Raw genomic sequence first — 17,819 nt, 5'->3', positions numbered from 1 at the left:
GAGTGGCGGAGCGGCCGGCTGTGGCGCCGCGGGGCGGGGTGGGGGGGCCCGTGGGCCCGGGCTTCGTTGTGCGCCCCGACCGTCGGGCCTCTGGAAAGATCCCGTATCCCCGCGGGCTGCGCTGGAGGCGGCTCCCCCAGTCCCGGCCAGAGAAATATGAGCAGTTGACAAACGTTTCCCACATCCTCCCCATCTTACTTCCCAGCGTCGCCACGGTTTCAGGCGCTGGGCCGGACAAGTTCGGCCTTGGGCAGAAGCGCTGCACCCATCCGCCCCAGGACACTGGAGACCACTGCGCGTCTCCAGCAGATGCGACCCCAGGATCTAGCGTGACCCCAGAGATCCTAGCGCGTCCCAGGGCCATGTGGCTGCGCACTGGTTTCGGGTGCCCCCACCTGCCTGGTGGGGAAGGCGCCTTGTACTAGGAGCTGGGGCTGGATGGAGACTGGTCCCCAAGGCTGGTCGCCGTTCACAAGCGCCCAAGGCCAGGCGAGGCCGGAAACAGGCCTCGGACTAAGCCAGGGGGCGGGGAAGCCTCAGTTGTGACCCACGGGCAGTCACCAAGAGATGTGAGGACTCTTCCTTTTTCCAGCACCTGCCCACAGGGGCTTGGGTGAGGCGCCAGTCCTGCGACCGGATAGGGCCTTGGGGCCACATGGTGGGGGAGGGGAACGAGAGGTGACTAGGGCTTTGTCCCCCAAAATACAAGCTACAAAGCCCTTGTCATACATTTCAAACAGCTTGTAGGAAAGAAAAGCAAACCATCATCTGTCAGGGCCTGTGGATCCAGGAAAACAACCTTGAGTGGAAGAGTTCTCATTTCCAGGCACCTCCCTCCTCAGAGAATTCCAGGAAGGCACCCACAGTGTCTCAGGGAACAGGAAGCCTGGATGGGGAATGGTCCCGGTGAAGACTGACCAGGGCTCTGGCCTCAACATTGCTGAGGAGCTCAGTGTGGAACATTCTCAGCTGTCAGGGGAGTGTCCGACCCAACTACTCCTCCCTAATTCCACCTCTCAGAGCTGGAAGAATTCCAACCCCTACAACGCAGGCTGGGGGGTGGGGAGGCACAGGTAGGGGCAAGTGGTTTGGAGGGCGCAAATATCCGGAGGAGCCATCTGGTGAGAAATGGTCTTCCACGCTGAGAAAGGAAAATAAATCAACAGCAAGGTATTCTATTTCTCTGATCACATTATCTACCATTTGTAAATGGAAATATTGGCAAGACTGTGGTGTATATTTGTGTATATTTTACTGGTTATGAGTGTAAGTTGGTACATCCTGTCAGAAAGAGCAGTTTGGTGTTATTAACATCCTCACAAACAAACGAAAACACTCTTGAAAGCAGTCATGTTCCAAGTATCTATTCTAGGCAGGTAATCCCAGTGCAGACAACAGTGTACCCACAAAAGTGTTTATCACCTTACTTATGTAATCTAAACAGTCCTACCTAGGATCTCCAGCCTTCTGAAAAGGAGCTCAGAGGGAGCTCTCTGCCCTCAAAGGTACTTCTTAAATAACTGTTCCATCCTTTCCTGACCACTTGAGCTTTCAAAACTTAAATAATATACTGGAGTCCAGGGTCAGCTAAAGGACATTACTTACTCTAACAGTAGATAGATAGACAGATAGATAGATAGATAGATAGATAGATAGATAGATAGATAGGATAACAACCACCCACAAACAGGAAGAGAAACAGCCTAAAATATGTTTGCTTTCTCTCTGGCAATCTTGGCAGCTGTTCTTGGCTGGGGGTCGTCCCACACCTAAGACAGGAAGATGGTGGCAGCAAAGATGAAAAAGTTGCCTGAGTCCATCAACTCTAGGCTCCTAATCACTATGAAAAGTGGAAAGTACGGCTGAGGTACAAGCCAACTCAGAAAATGATCAGACAAGGCAGAGCAAAACCAGTCATCCTCCACTGAAATGGAAAACTGGTGTCCATCTCTACAGTGGCAATAATATTGAATTGGGCAAAACGCATAGAAAATACTAGAGAGTTCGCACACTGGCTATCATTGATCTAGGTGATTCTGATACAGTTAGAAGCATGCCAAAACAGACTGGTGAAAAGCATGCAAAATTATTCTTTAATAAAATTGGCCAGAACTCATTTAAATAAACAAATAAATAAAATATTCGCTGTTCGGGACTTCCCTGGTGGTGCAGTGGTTAAGAATCCGCCTGCCAATGCAGGGGACACAGGTTCGAGCCCTGGTCCGGGAAGATCCCACATACCGCGGAGCAACTAAGCCCGTGCACCACAACTACTGAGCCTGTGCTCTAAAGCCCACGAGCCACAACTACTGAAGTCCGCGTGCCTAGAGCCTGTGCTCCACAAGAGAAGCCACCGCAATGAGAAGCCCACACACCACAACAAAGAGTAGCCCCCGCTCACCACAACTAGAGAAAGCCCGCGCAGCAAAGACCCAACGCAGCCAAAAACAAATAAATAAAATAAAAAAATATTCGCTGTTCAACATTAGAATAAAGTACTTCCATGAAGTGGGAAATTCATTAAGCATTTATAAATACCTTTAAAATATTTAATGATGTGGGGAATCCTACCATCATGCCATTAAGTGGATACAAAGTAGGATTCAAAAGCACATGTTCTTATCTATATGTTACCTGAATGTGTCCCAGACCCCATCTCCTTTTGTATCCTCAATAAAGGGTAGGTTTTGATCTCAGTTCGCTGGCTTGCTGCCTGAGAAGCACAATGGGGTGCTCCCTGGCCTTTTTCTTCCTGAGTCCAGGGGTGTGCGTAAAACATGAACAACCAGCACTCTGGGGGAGATTTGTACAAATCAGGAGCCCTGATTTGTACAAATGGTCAATTCTAAACTACCAACATGATGTCACTGCACAGAGTTGAGAAGAAATGGGTATAATCAGCTCTCGAAAGCTAGTATGAGCTGGCTCCAATGACCACTGCCTGGGTCCCACTGTTGGAGAAAGAAGTTTCACAACTGGGTCTCTAGTTCTATCATTCTTTCAACCAGAATCTTCTTTGTCTAGACAAACGGACCAACACTCAGGAGGCTAGAACAGGACATGTTCAGTCTAGTCTCACACCAAACCCTGAACCACCATCTTTTCCTTCTAAGGCCCCAGATGCTGATCCTACCCAGACTCTGTCTACACTAATGGTGATTTTTTTTTTTTTTCAGAGAGCCCATTGTCTCACCTTGTAATGAGACCCCCTTATCTGTCTGTAGTGTCCATATTTTCTGGACCCCAATTATGGACAAAATTCAGTGGTTTTCCCACAGTCTTGGGACACACTCAAATGTCAATCAAATATGGACTAAGTAACTTGGGTTATGAGGGAAGGGGGATGGCATGCAGTCAAACACCATATGGAAGAATCGCTGGGATCCACATTTCTTTCCCTCCCCTCAGCTTACAGCAGTATTTACCTTTATAAAATAATTTTTCCTGGGGAGAGCAGAAGTAATCTTTCACCTAAAGCACACTCGTACCTCTCCCAGCTCAGCACCTAGGGGCCAGTCCTCCCATTAACACACAGCACCAGACCCAAGGTGCATGTTCTGCCTAATCCACTGGGAGTTGTGCCCAAAGGGATTTTTTTCATCCCCTTTTCTGAGGCCCAGCTCTTTCTACGAGATTGAGTCCACCAGCTTCCCCTGGTCCTAGTTCATCCCTTAGGCTTCTCTGGGGGCACAGAAGTTTCAGAGCGTTGACCACTAAAGCCATAGATGGTTGGTTCCCCAATCTAAGAATTAGGGTTAGGATCTGACAATTACAGCTTGCTTCCTCCATCAGGGAGCAAGTGGCCATGTTGGGAGGACCTTCACTTTCCTGCCCTGAAACCTTATCCTGCACTCAGGAATGGGAATTTATGCACAAACTTTACATGGCAAAGACCCCAGCCAGTCTGCATCTCCATGGGGAGGAGCTATTTGGGGAGGACCAAATTCCTACAGCCTTTGGAATCACATTTTTGAGCATGAGGGTGGTGTTCATGACTTTCAGTGCTGCTGGAAGCTGCCACTGGGACCAACTGGGAAGCTTGGCAACACACAGGCTGCAGGTCCTCAGACTCTCACTGCTACCTTTTTGCTGCCTTAAGATGACAAGTTTTGTGCACACCAGCCTTTCGTTTCTTACCGCTTTCAAAGATTTCTACCAGGCTGGTAAATTTGGCAAGATTTTCCAAGAGCAGCATAGTGCAGAGTAGGGATGCAATATGTTTATAGAATGAGTGAATGACGGTATGTACAATGCTTACATTCTCAGAAAGTAAATTTCAGATTTATAAAGTAAATCTTGAGGACCTTCTTGGAGCACTATACATTCTAGTAAAATTTTTGCTCAGCCTTTCCCTGTGTAGTAAGTCATCATTTGCTGCAAGATTTAAAATTCCTGGAGACTTCCCTGGTGGCGCAGTGGTTAAGAATCCACCTGCCAATGCAAGGGACACGGGTTCGATCCTGCTCCGGGAAGATCCCACATGCCACAGAGCAACTAAGCCCGTGCTCCCCAACTACTGAACCTGTGCTCTAGAGCCTTCGAGCCACAACTACTGAGCCCACATGCCGCCACTACTGAAGCCCGCACGCCTAGAGCCCGTGCTCCGCAACGAGAAGCCACCACAATGAGAAGCCCACGCACTGCAACGAAGAGTAGCCCCCACTCGCCGCAACTAGAGAAAGCCCGCACACAGCAACAAAGACCCAACGCAGCCAAAAATAATAAATAGATTTATTAAAAAATAAAATAAACTCCTTAAAACTGTTATAGGGAATTCCCTGGCGGCCCAGTGGTTAGGACTCTGTGCTTTCACTGCCGGGGCCGGGTTCCATCCCTGTTCGGGGAACAAAGACCCCTCATGCTGCTTGGCCAAAAAAAATTAAATAAATAAATAAAATGAATATATAAGAGATATATATATATGCAAGCACAAAGCAGCATCAGAGCCCTATAGTTCAACGCAGTTTATTTAGTGAGAGCGGTTCAAAAGGAGTTCCCTGTGTGCAGAACGCAAATAATGTACTCCCAGCATGAAAGTGTCTATAGAAACACTTCACTAAATGTATCTTGCAGAACAATCCAATGGATCCTGGTCCTCAGGAACACTACTTTAAGATGCAAGGGAATGAGAGAGCTTCACGACACCTACAAGCCACAATGACTAGAAACATGTGCCAACAGTTTTTCTTCCCTAATTTCTTTGGGTTTGTAATAGTTTTTGCTTTCTGTATTACAAGAGGCTTAAATTTGCCCATCGTCCTTGGCCATAGGGCAAGTCCCCTTCAGACATATGTGCCATCAATGGGCCATTTTCAGGAACAGGAACATGCACTATGAACCAAACGTTTTCTGGCCGCTTCTAAGTGGACCTTTAATCTCCTGGGAACAATTTGGTCCTCTTCTTAGTTCTCTGGAGGCTCAAATGAAAGACTTCCGCCTAAGTCTCAGCCTAGCAATACGGACGAGCAAAGCTGATTTCATCAATGCCAACCCAGGAATCGCTGTAACACTTTCTCATTCCATCAGATATTTTTAATAATCTTTATTACCTTTCTGATTTCAATCATAGGATATACTCAATACAAAACCTGAAAAAGAGACAGCCACTAAAGAAAAATACAGAATATATATCTCCACTTTTACTATGAAAGTTTTCAGAGAAAAGTTAGACGGCAGAGTGAACAACATATATAGGCTCCATCTATATTCAATGTTAATTTTGCTTTTTTTTCTTCCGGTATTATTTGCTGAGCCATTTAAAAGTTGTAGGTATTTTGAGCTTCATCTCTAATGTCACAAGAATAAGGACAATGGCCTATATAAGAACATTACCATAGCTACAAAAATAATTCCATTATCACCTAACTTATTCCACTTTCAAATTTCCAATTGTCACAAGAATTTAGTCATTTATTTTGCACTTGAGTTCTAGAATATCACACATTCTATACTTGTCCAGTTATTTCCTCTAAATGTTTAATTTGTTCCTGTACCCCTTCTACTTCCTGTCAGTTGGAAGTCTAGATGCTATACAGAACTTCCTTTTTTGGGGGGGTGCCTAGGTGGTGTTGTGTTCTTCAAATCAACATCTCATCAGTAAGCACATACCAGGTTGTCCCATTAGTGATGCTAGGTCTGATCACTTGATTACAGTGATGACAGATCAGTCCATTGTCAAGACTGAGCGTTTTCCTTTCGCGAGTTTTTTATACAGCAACATTTGAGCACTCTGCAAAGGTTCTGTTCTCAGGAGCCTTTTACTAAAGGTTTTGATATCCACTGATGATCTTTGCCTGATCAGTTATTTCGTTAATGGTTCAGGCTCTATATTAAAACACTGAATCCTTTCATGGTACATGCCAAGTATGTGGAATGATCTTTGGGACAATGAACTCTCTAGGTAAACTTGAGTCGCCAGACTGCTCCCAATGAGGCTGGAAGATGGTTTGTCAGACTGTATTTCAGGCTGGAGCTGCCAGGGATACACTATTGTCGAGCCTTGCTTCCAGCCCGCCCACTAAGAAGACCCATGTGGGAAAACCATGAATACAAGGCCAGATATAAAGTATCTCCACTCTCCAGGGACATGGGAGCAGCTTGAATCTTAGTATAGTTGAACAAGACACTGTAGTTAGACCTGCTTTGCTGGTAAACCCAGATTTTATAAAAACAAGTAGAAAACGGACAGGAACTGCTGGAAAAGTGGTCACAGAGTTGTTGCAAAGATGAACACCACTGCTCTGCCAAGATAGAAACGCACCTCTACAGATCAAACAGGCCTTTAATGCCACATACATTCAAACGGGAAAGAAAAAACGAAAGAACGTACACAACCTGCCAGAAATACACTGTTGACAATTGTGTCTAAAAAGGCAGGGTGACGGGTGAGGTTTTAAGGAATGGAGAGACTTTCAGATTTTCTCCAGAAAGTACACATTTTCTGGAGAGCTCTTCGGAATGCAAAATTTCAAAATGGGAGATGACCATCAGGGACCAACCAGTTAACCAAAACTTGCTTCTGAGAGGTGGTATTCCAGAATATCTCATTTTTATCTGCTACACAGCTCTGTAATTTTGACATTTATTTTTCTGGAGGAAAATGAAACCTCCAAAAAAATCTAGAGGCCAAGTGAACCTCACAGGGTCATAGAGTTGTGGGTGGGAACCTAGCCTGCTTGTAGCTGTCGTATCTGAAGAACGGAAGTCGGTTCATCCTGGAGGCGTCAAGCAGCATGCTCCTGCGGGCTGTCTTATTCGCCACGAATTTTCCGAAGGCTTTGATTACATGATGAATTTACAAATGACACAGACGAGGAGTAAGCTGGATGGCAGAGTAAGAATTACACAAAGTGGAGCAATACAGAGAATTATCAACTTGAAATTTGGCTGACTGTGGCCAAAAACACCAAAGGCAGAGGTACAGAACTGGGCAAACAGCTTCATGGGCTTCTGTTACCCAAAAACTCCAGGCACATCTGTGTGACAGCGACCTAAAGGCCAAGGCCTTCCGAGGTCCGAGACAGAGATGTGAGTGCTGCCCCTTCAGCACTGGTGTGGTCACATCTGCTGGCCAGAGTTGGGTCCTGAATGGTACAATGCAAGAAGGGATTTGGATGACCTGGGGACAACCCCGAGTGGAGGAAAGGCTTTCCCCGTGGAGTCTCAAATCGAAGGCTCCAAGTTACTGGGGCCGAGCAAAGATCACTTAAATGTTCTCAACAGAAGGCCAACTGTTTACAATCCGAATGCCATTAAAAGCTTTCTTTCAGAACGTACTCACCTATGGTAAATGGCAGAGGTCTTGTAACCTCCACGTCCGTTTCTGAGTTAATTTTCTAAAAGCAAAGAATATAGCATGCCTGCAGCAAATACAACGTATAAACCCAGCAGAAACGTGAACTGTGCAGGCATGTATAACAAGTATGCAGATGCCATTTATTTGGTCCATAAGTACAGTATAGTCGTATTTGAGTTTTATAAAACATCAAATATAAATAACCTGAAACTGGAACAATACACAAAATTGGCTTCTTACACAGACATACCAGGCAGTACAAGCTGAAAACTTGAGTAAATTAACAACTGTTTTACATTAATATACATAGTGCCAGTTAACATTTAAAAACAAGTTTCAATGCATAGCACTCGATACTTCTTTGAATCTGTTTCAGTCAATTAAGAGTATGAAAATGGTTAGATCTAGGCTAAAAATAATTCTTCTTCTAACCAAAAATAAAGGCATAATATTTATAACCAGGTATCAACTTTACTAAACCACAATATTGTAAAACTGTTAAATGATACCTAAGGGTATTTACATTAAAAAGGCAACATGCATTGTGTTGTTCCATCTCATGACTGGTTATGCACACACTTTGTTCAAAGGGTTTTAAAACTATATTCCTACTTTCAATACAGCATACTGCAATGTTTCTAATAGTTCTAGCAAAATGAATGCTTTCAAAGGGAGCAGAATCATCTTCAAGTCACTGGTGCCAATTTTTTCCCTTTGGAACAAAGGACATAACAAATAACCTGGTTCTGCCCAGAAGGCCTACTGCAGTGAAAGGGTTCTGTTCAGAGGCACTTCCGTTCAATCTAATGCTATAACATCATCAAGCTCCTCTGTCTGCTCTGTGCGTGACTTTTTCGCACTGACATTCTCTTTCTCATCTAATTTCCTCTTGCGACTTCTTTCTTCTTCACTGATGTCGGCATTATTTGAGGGACCTTCTTCATCCGAATCAACTATGAGCACATCGTCTTGCTCTTGTGCTTATTTCAGAAAAAAAGGGAAAAAATGGTTAAAAGTGGGGGGTTACTAGCAGCTCACTAAAATTTTGCGTATGTGAAAAACGCTTCTAATATACACCAAACTTTAGATTGGCTACCCTTAGGATCTTGGCTTTATACATTACATATTTCCGTAGTGTTTTAATGTTTTCTGTTACAAGCACCTCTCTCTTTTTTAATCAAAACAAAAATTTTTAACAAGCATTATATAATTCAAGGGAATTGTTACAGTTCCTTGTTTCTACTTCTCCAACAGAAAAGAGGAGGGTGAATATCCTAATATTCGCAGCAGTGGTAGTAATAAACGACAACATATACATAGCACTTACAACGTGCCAGGAACTGTTCTGAGCACTTCACACATACAACTCATTTAATCATCACAACCACCGTATAAAGAAGATAACATTATTATCCATTTTCCAGAAAAGGAAACTGAGGCAGAAGCTTGCCCACAGTCACACAGTAGCAGAGGATGAGGTCAGGATTCAAACCTGCAGAGTGGGGCTCTACAGTGTATGCTCTTAACCCTACACTACGGTTGGTTTTGTGTCACCCATCTCCCACCACTGCACTAAATCAAAGGCAGAACACCTACCTTACTCATTGCTAGAGCCTCCAAAACCTATCCACAGCAGTGCATCAATAAATGCACATTTCGAATTATGATTTTTGAAAAACTACCAGTCCTTTCCTTAAAGGAGGATGATGAACCTTTCTATTTTCAGAGGGGGGAAAAGGTCATGAACCCATGGCCAACACACTCTGGACTACCTTAAAGTCCATCTTTACAACTCTCAGAGAACATGAAAACCAAGGAACCACCATATTCCAAAGAACACCAAAGACACAGGGTCAAAGAAATGAAAACAAACAAGTGAAAAAGTAGTAACGAGAGAGAGTGAGAGTGAGAGTGACAGAGAGAGAGAGAGAGAGAGAGAGAGAGAGAGAGAGAGACAGAGAGAGAGAGAGAGAGAGAGAGAGAGAGAGAGAGAGAGAGAGAGAGAGGGGGGGGGGGGTGAGGCAGGGAGAAAAAATTTTAGAGACAGAGAGAGAGAGAGAGAGAGAGAGAGAGAGAGATTGAGAGAGAGAGAGTTGGGGTGGGGTGAGGCAGGTAGTAAACATTTACATTAGAGCACAGTAAAGCACCAACACTGAACACCCAGGAAAAGAAAGCTTCTGGTGCACTTTACCGAAGTCACACTGGTTCTGAGAAAACTGTGAAATGCTAAAATGTTATACTTACCAAGCATCTGTTCACTCAAAATAGTTAGATGCACTGATTTACTGCCCCTACAAACAGGCATACAAAATCCAAAACTACTACTACTAAGAATGAACCATCTTTATACACCAGTAAACTGACATTTCCAGTCGTAAAAACAAACGAACAAAAAAATAAAGTGTCTGTTTTCCATAAAAATTTTACCCAGTCTTAAATATCTTCATGGTTCATACATTCAAAGCTTCATTAAAACAATGCCAAACCAACACACACCTCTAGTAGTCCTACGGAGTTCTACTTTATGGTCAACATTCATAAAATAATCAGTTTGTTCTAAATAGTCGTGCTTGGTGGGTAAATTAACAACCTGCTGGCCGGGGGGCCATGACTCACCTGTGGATGTGGAAGGCTGAGCTCCATCGTCACTGCCATTGGTTATGCTTTTGGCAGCATCTTCAGCTTGCTTGGGCCCCACTTTTTCTGGGGCATCACCAACAACTTCAAATTCAACATCCTTTCCTAGGTCTTCACTGTAAGAGAACCATGTACTATAACACTGGACCACTGCTATACTAGTTACAAAAGCAAAGGCACACCAGACAGGAACTGTCCTCAAAGCTCAAAAAGTGTATGCTATGTACACACCAAATATTTGGATTCTGATTTTCAAAGAGTTTTAAAAAAGACTATAACAGATTTTTATGATAATTCAAAACTCTAATTCAAATGGTCAATAACATCGCACTTTCAATTCAGGGAAAGGGTTTTTAAAAAAAATGTTAAGTAACTTTTATTGCTAAAGCAGAAAATGAGTTGAAAACTGTGAGGCCTGATGTAATTCTTAGGCATTATTTCTTCAGCTACTAGGTGAAAAGATTCTATACACTCTACTCTGATCTTGACCAGAGTAATTTAGTGTTTGGGGGTAGAGTTACATGGATTCTCGGTTTTCTCCCCATCTTTACAGGCAGCACCCTGCTTTTGTAATGAGTTCCCAAAAACATGTATAAAAGTTTAATGCATGAAAGTCAAACAAAAGACTTACATGTTATAAGGGGGGTTCTGTTCCCAGAGAGCTAAAAAATATGATAAAAAAAACCCTAATTATGCCTCCTTTTTTAGACACCATGTGATATATTTCCATTTTATTGTACATGTCCTTTCACAACTGAACACAAGCACACCACTAACATCCAACTGGTGTCTAATCGAGGCCAGATATCACTCCCTAGCGATATCTACCTTTCACTCAATTGTCTCATTTTATACTAATAACCCACATTCAGTTTTTCCTGTCATTTTATGCTTTTTATAAACTAAGTATATATATAATACTCTCCAAACAACTACACAAGTTCTAAATGTTTGGATATATAGATAGCAACATTGGCAAAAAACATGTGGATGCAGGTGGCAGCCTTTGCATTTTGTTAGATGCTACCTAAAGTAATGAGTCAGGGTGCAGTTTCAGGGTATCAACGAGCATGTTACCTCATTCAGCAGATAAACACACCAAAGTGGAGGACCATCTGTATTTAAATTGTGTTACATATGTGCAAATACCCTGTAATGCAAGCACTTTGGATGCTTTTTTATAAAGTGGGCAGGATATAAAATCAAATGAAAAGAAAAAAATACATGACTCAGGAATCTATATAGGATAAATTTTAATGCTCTCTTGTTACTGTTCCAGATCACAATGAAATACTTGTCTTGTGGGAGAAATATTTCTTTCTTTCAAATCATCTTTAGAACTAATTAAAATTCTTTATTCTAGTTCAATTATCAAAATGAACGCACCCTTGATTATAACTATTCAAACACCTGAATTTCTACCCTCTCTAGGTCTTTCTGATCAGCCACCACTGATGAATTAGTTAACCCTTAAACATTTCTTGCTTATCCCTTTTCTTTCTGGATTCTCAGATTTTTCTGTAGGTCAAACCTCAGGGAACTTAGCGGCCAACTTGAGCATATACATGGTGCAGCTTCAAATGAACAGTAAGGTTTAAAGGTAAGAAAACATTTTCTCTCCACTTTATCTTAAGTTTGTATATTCAAATAACTTCTTACACTTAAAATATTAATAGTTCCTACCTATGAAGGATGTTGATCAATAAAGTGTAGTCCTGAAGGAAGTCGTCTGCTTGAAGCCGGCTCCCATTTCTAATTCCAAATTCTGATAACTTCTTGTGATTATTAGCTAGAAAATTTGAAAGAAATTTAGATGCTTTAGTTATATGTCCATGGAGCAGTCACTTTAATTTTTAAAAGGTAAACCCCCTGCTATAAGCTGAACTCTATCTCCCGAAAATTCGTACACTGAAGCTCTAACACCAGTGCCTCAGAATGTGGCTATACTTCGAGACAGTGCTTTTTAAAGAGGTGATTAAGTTAAAATGAGGCTGTTGGAGTGGACCCTAATCCAATCTAATTGGTATCCTTAGAAGAAGCCAAGGAGGGAGGCCTCAGGAGAAACCAAACCCATCGACTCCCCCCACCCTCCCAACACTTTGATCTTAAGAGTTCTAGCCTACAGAAATGGGAGAAAATAAATGTTATTTAAGTCCTTGTCTGTGTATTTTGATATGGCAGCCCTAGTAAACCAGTCCACTAACGTATTACTCACTTAGGTACTCAGCCCTGAAAACTTAACTACCAAAATTACTTCAAGGGAACCAAACTGTGAGAAGTTCTGAGAACCTTCTCCCCTTGAAACCAAATTAATCTGGAATCCTACAGGAGTCAGTGACAACTTTTAGAACTGTTCAAAATATACTCTATTTCTAAAGAGGTTATCCACAGAAATGCCAACAAACTACTTTTAGCAAATTTTACAATTCAGAAGTATGAGGAAACTTTATTTCAATGAATTTTTCAACATAAATTTTCAACATTTCTCAATGGACAGACAGCAGGGTCTCCAAAAACTAATAATTCCAACTTAGTTCTCTCTTCCACATGTCATTTCTGCTTCATCTGAAAATCCCCAGCATGTAGCACACCATGCTTAGCATCTACTAGCACTCAATAAGCCTTTGCTACATGGATTAGAAATACTCCAATGAAGAACAATCTCTCCAACCAAACTTTTGGTGTCACCACCTCCTCCTACCTATTCTAGGGCCATCCTACCTTAACTATCCTTTCTCTCCTGCATGTTCAAATGCTCTTCTCTCCTGACCTGTAAAAGCACTCAAGTTTCATTTACAAACTGCTTCCTCATTTAGCTGCCAATTTACACTCTCCCCTCACAACACTCAGTCAGCTTTACTGAGTATCTGCTCTGTGTCTACAGACTGTGTATAACCTATTGACCTACAGCCACCACGCCTGGCACATACTAAGTAAACTGTATTTTAAATTCTACTTACGTTTAAATTTACATAATTTTTTACATAATCTAACAATCTTTTGCGTTCTTAGTCTTTATTTCTTATTTTACCTTTTTAGAAAATCTCCCTGGAATGTCTCTGGAAAATAGTTTCTATCCAGACTTCCATCCCCAAGCCCTTTCACACTCACTAAAACTCCTCAGCCCAACATGTTCAAAAGGGAACCCAGTCACTGAGCATTCTATCCTGGTGAATTAGCATCACCTCTGAAGCCAGAGTCTTGGCAACAGTTCTGTCCAAGCCTAACAATGTTACTCTTCTTCACCTGTGCTCTAAATTCTGCCCCTGAAAATCTCAAATCTGCCATTTGCTTCTGCCTTAGTAAAAATCCCTCACTTCCCTCCATTTTTTCCTGACTCCCTGCCTCTACTCTTACATCCTTATCTCACCCCCCTGCAGATTATACCACAAGGTAACTATTACTTCCCTGCTTAAGCCCTGGTGGGAGCAGGATATTGGGGGAGGAGGAAGACAGACATTACACATATGACACAGCGAATCCTCCAGCTGCACAGTCACTGTCAACCCCACAGCACCCCACCTTCCAGTGAAACAAAATACCTGGCCATTCCTAAAGCTTTTACATTGCTTCATAAGTTTATGCCTTTGTAGATGCTGTTCATTCTGCCCAAATGCAGACTCTCCCCTCTCAGCTCTTCTTCAAGAACTGGCCCATGAGTCCTCTTTCTCCTGTGACACCCCACCCTCCCCGACCCTCCTTTTACAAAGCTTCAATTCAAACTTTGTACACTTTCTCTCTATAGTATTTCTTAGACGGCACTAAATCTATTGTTGATAATCCCTCCTCTCCTTCTAGGCTGTAAGCACTTCAAGCCAGGGACAATTATCTTATTCATCTTTGAATTACGAATATCTATGACTATGCCTGCAATACAGAAGGACTCCAAACATATTTGAATAAATGCTCTCTCACCCTCAGTAGCACCAGTATTTTGTGGAAAAGGACCACATTTAAGCCACTGAGATTCTTGACCAGCTTCCATTTTTAAGGTCCTAGCCTTTAAAAGAGACAGATGGCTAGAATGGGGCTTAAATATTCAACTAGACTCTTAAAACAGATTATGACCCAGCCAAAACACAACCTCCAATTACTCATGACCTAATATCCCCAAATTTCTTAACAAGGAGCTATAGCCGAAAAGAATCCTGACACTCCCTGTCAGGACAAATGAGGTGTGGGAACTTCTAAGTCCAATCAGATTGACCAGTGTGGTCTGAAGGAGGCATAACCACAACACAATTCTCACTTAGAAAGCTTAAACAGAAACTAATGCATTACACCTTATATAACAAATACATTAACAAAAGGGATGAACTGCTTAAACTTCCGAAAAGGAAAGCCAAGAAAACCAAAACTGGGCACTGATTTCAGCAATACTCTCTGCTCTATATCACGAGCAGGCTATCAAGGCTTCCCCACTCTTGGACAAACATCACCCCTGTCAGCTGAGGTACTGAGTACCATATGTAGTGAATGGATAAACTAACATGCACTCCTTCACACAGGCAATGTGTAATAAATACCTTCTGTCTCTCCCTCTTCTGAAGATATTAGGATTGTTCCTTTTCCATCTTCAATTTGGACATCTGGTGCTACCATAGCAAATTTTTCTTTCACTATCTATAAGAAAAAAAGGGATTCAAAATATTAACATATGGAATTAAAGACCATAAAAAGCCTAGACCTTTTTTTTCATAAAGGCTCTTAACTTTCCCCTTCCATTGGAAATGAGCCAAGTTGCTCTTCAAGGTACCTTAGGGCACCAGGAAAACAATGGGAATGTACCCAATTATCTCATGCCCATGTTCCATCCCCATGTTTGACCACTGATAAAGATCAGGTAAAACTTCCTCCAGGTGGGGACTGAGAACTCCTTGGCTGGCTCTTGGTATTTTGTCATTCCCAGCAGATTAGGTACTAAGCTAGACACTTGACATATTTTATCTCAGTCTCTATTCCAAACCCGTACTGACAGATGTTTTATAGATGAAATATTTCTCATCAATCTGATTCTCAGATAAACAGTCTTCCCCTTCCCAAGTTCCATCTCTAAATTCCAAGATGGATCAGGAGTGATAATACTGTTAAATCCTACCTGATCCTATAAAACAAACAAATAAACAGAAAAACCAAACAATGGAGGAACTCTCTAAAGGTCCAATAGTGGAATTACCTTTAGCTCAAGAATGAGTAGATAGCAACTATAATCGTTTCTTTCCTAAGAAAGAAGATGGGGCAACCACCCTCCAGTATATCAAGTCCTGCTGCTTCCCCATCCAAAACATAAGCTCAAATCAACCCGCCCTGTGTAACCATTTCTGGGAGAAAGGCCATTCATTCTCAAGCAGCCATTAGGGCCACGAAGGTCTACTCCCCCATGTCAGGAGATATATAAATATGTAACACTATGATGGACATAATCAGAGGAACTATCTGAAATGATCCCCAAAGTGGGAAGTGGAACCCATTCAGGCCATTTTTAAAATCTTTCCTAATTAAAAAAAAAACTAGGAGGAACTGAAGGACCAAGCTATAGAACCAGACCATATCCTAACCCTCCATTTCTCACTCCAGAGCTCTACAGGTGAATCCAAGTGTACAAACGATGCACCTTCTCAGGGACTAACTTAACATACCAGAATCAGGACCGTCACTAGATCACATAAGGATACCTCCTATCTGCCAAAAAAATACAGAATTTACACACTGCCTGAGAAACAAAGAACTTGCTTACTAAGATACTGTGCCACCAATGTACCACCTGTGCTCCATATTCTAGCCAAAAACACCTATTCCCTTCTGGAATGTGAAGCACATATTCTGGAACCACAGACAGGAAAGACAACAGGACCCAGATGGTAAAACAACCCAGGATACCAGAGCAACACACCTCAGTAATTAGGGTAATTATCTGGCTTTTAGTCTGTTATCACAGTAACACTGTAAAAGGCAAAAGGGGACTTGTTTTTTCTCATAAAAAGAAAAATGAACAACCTTTCTTATAAAAAGAAAAATGAACAACCAGGAAGAGAACTAGGTCCTGCACTTACCTTATCTTGTAAGGTGAGAACAGTCACTTTATGGACGTTCAGCCGCACAGTCACCTCTGGCTTGCTGGCACATACATAACAATTAGGGTTGGGAGGATCCAGTGCACAAGGCACAAGGAGCTTCTTTCTTGGGTTTGGTTGTTTATTCAAAAAAATCTTTGGGAAAAAAAAACACAAGCAAAAATCAGAAATTTGAGTCATAATTTATATACCATACAGTGTTCACTTAAATACTCCCTTCCAGAAGGAAAATCAAGACCTTTTTTTTTTTTAAAAAAAAAGTTTGAGTATGTACTTATTTATTTGTTTATTTATTTATTTATTTATGGCTGTGTTGGGTCTTCATTGCTGCGTGCGGGTTTCCTCTAGTTGTGGCGAGCGGGGGCTACTCTTCATTGTGGTGGCTTCTCTTGTTGCGGAGCATGGGCTCTAGGCATGTGGGCTTCAGCAATGGTGGAACATGGGCTCAGTAGTTGTGGCTTGCGAGTTCTAGAGCATAGGCTCAGCAGTTGTAGCACATGGGCTTAGCTGCTCCATGGCATGTGGGATCTTCCCAGACCAGGGCTTGAACCCGCGTTCCCTGCATTGGCAGGCAGATTCTTAACCCATGCGCCACCAGGGAAGTCCCAAAACCTTCTTAAGAGACTGATTTTTCCAACCTTCTTTTTAAATTAGCTACCTTGTAAATAAGGCTGGGCTTACTGAAAAGAAATCTCCGTGTACTGAAGACTCTATATAGACTATTCTGCAAACTAATTTAGCATGAATAAGGGCCTAACCATACTTGTCTCTGGTACCATCATTAAATCAGTTTTGGGGTTTCTTCCTAGTGGTTATTCTTATCAACTTTAAGCCAACTTCTAACAAGACCAATACACTAATTTCTCTAATTAATGATAATGCTTTCGTAGATATATGGAACAAATGTGCTGCCTTTTTTTCAAATTTTCAGATGACTATGATATTAACATTTACATAATTAAAGGAAAAATAATGTATGTCTGGCCCTATTACTATTTCCCTAATACGCAAACAAAAAAATAATAAGAACCAAGGGAAAAAAAAAAACAAAACTGCACTGAAGTTACAAATGTCAGAACATTGGAAACTGATACACAAATTCTCATCGTGGAATTATCATGTAGTATGGTATCTGCTAAGATGAATTAACTCTAAAGAAGAACCCCATCAATTCCCCGAAGCTTAAAGAAGTAAATCCCTTGACAGGCATTAAGTGCTAGGAAGAGCCCTACTGTAGCCTCTCCCCACAATAAATACTAGGCATATACATTTGTACTGTCAGGGCTGGAAGCAGGGTACAATGAGAGAACAGA

General features: G+C 42.0%; 2 protein-coding genes and 1 pseudogene across 2 annotated transcripts in view; 1 reads left to right on the top strand and 2 right to left on the bottom strand.

The window, feature by feature from the left end:
• Positions 1–657, bottom strand: part of WTIP (WT1 interacting protein) — a 23,797-nt gene extending 23,140 nt beyond the window's left edge. Inside the window, exons 1-2 of the mRNA XM_024734113.1 lie at positions 596–657; positions 396–513 (exon numbers count right to left, since the gene is read on the bottom strand). Of these exons, the coding sequence (XP_024589881.1) occupies positions 396–513; positions 596–657 (180 nt within the window). The remainder of the gene's footprint in view (positions 1–395; positions 514–595) is intronic.
• A 1,125-nt stretch (positions 658–1,782) lies between these two features.
• LOC112392380 (60S ribosomal protein L30-like) lies at positions 1,783–2,125 on the top strand (annotated as a pseudogene).
• Positions 2,126–7,912: 5,787 nt separating this feature from the next.
• The window catches only part of UBA2 (ubiquitin like modifier activating enzyme 2), a 31,607-nt gene continuing 21,700 nt past the window's right edge, over positions 7,913–17,819 (bottom strand). Inside the window, exons 13-17 of the mRNA XM_024734097.1 lie at positions 16,486–16,641; positions 14,959–15,055; positions 12,116–12,221; positions 10,412–10,548; positions 7,913–8,775 (exon numbers count right to left, since the gene is read on the bottom strand). Of these exons, the coding sequence (XP_024589865.1) occupies positions 8,594–8,775; positions 10,412–10,548; positions 12,116–12,221; positions 14,959–15,055; positions 16,486–16,641 (678 nt within the window). The 3' untranslated portion in view covers positions 7,913–8,593. The remainder of the gene's footprint in view (positions 8,776–10,411; positions 10,549–12,115; positions 12,222–14,958; positions 15,056–16,485; positions 16,642–17,819) is intronic.

The sequence above is a fragment of the Neophocaena asiaeorientalis genome, unplaced genomic scaffold (assembly GCF_003031525.2).
Source record: "Neophocaena asiaeorientalis asiaeorientalis breed wild unplaced genomic scaffold, Neophocaena_asiaeorientalis_V1.1 scaffold280, whole genome shotgun sequence".
Lineage (NCBI taxonomy): Eukaryota > Metazoa > Chordata > Mammalia > Artiodactyla > Phocoenidae > Neophocaena > Neophocaena asiaeorientalis.
This window is presented reverse-complemented; position numbering and strand designations above follow the sequence as displayed.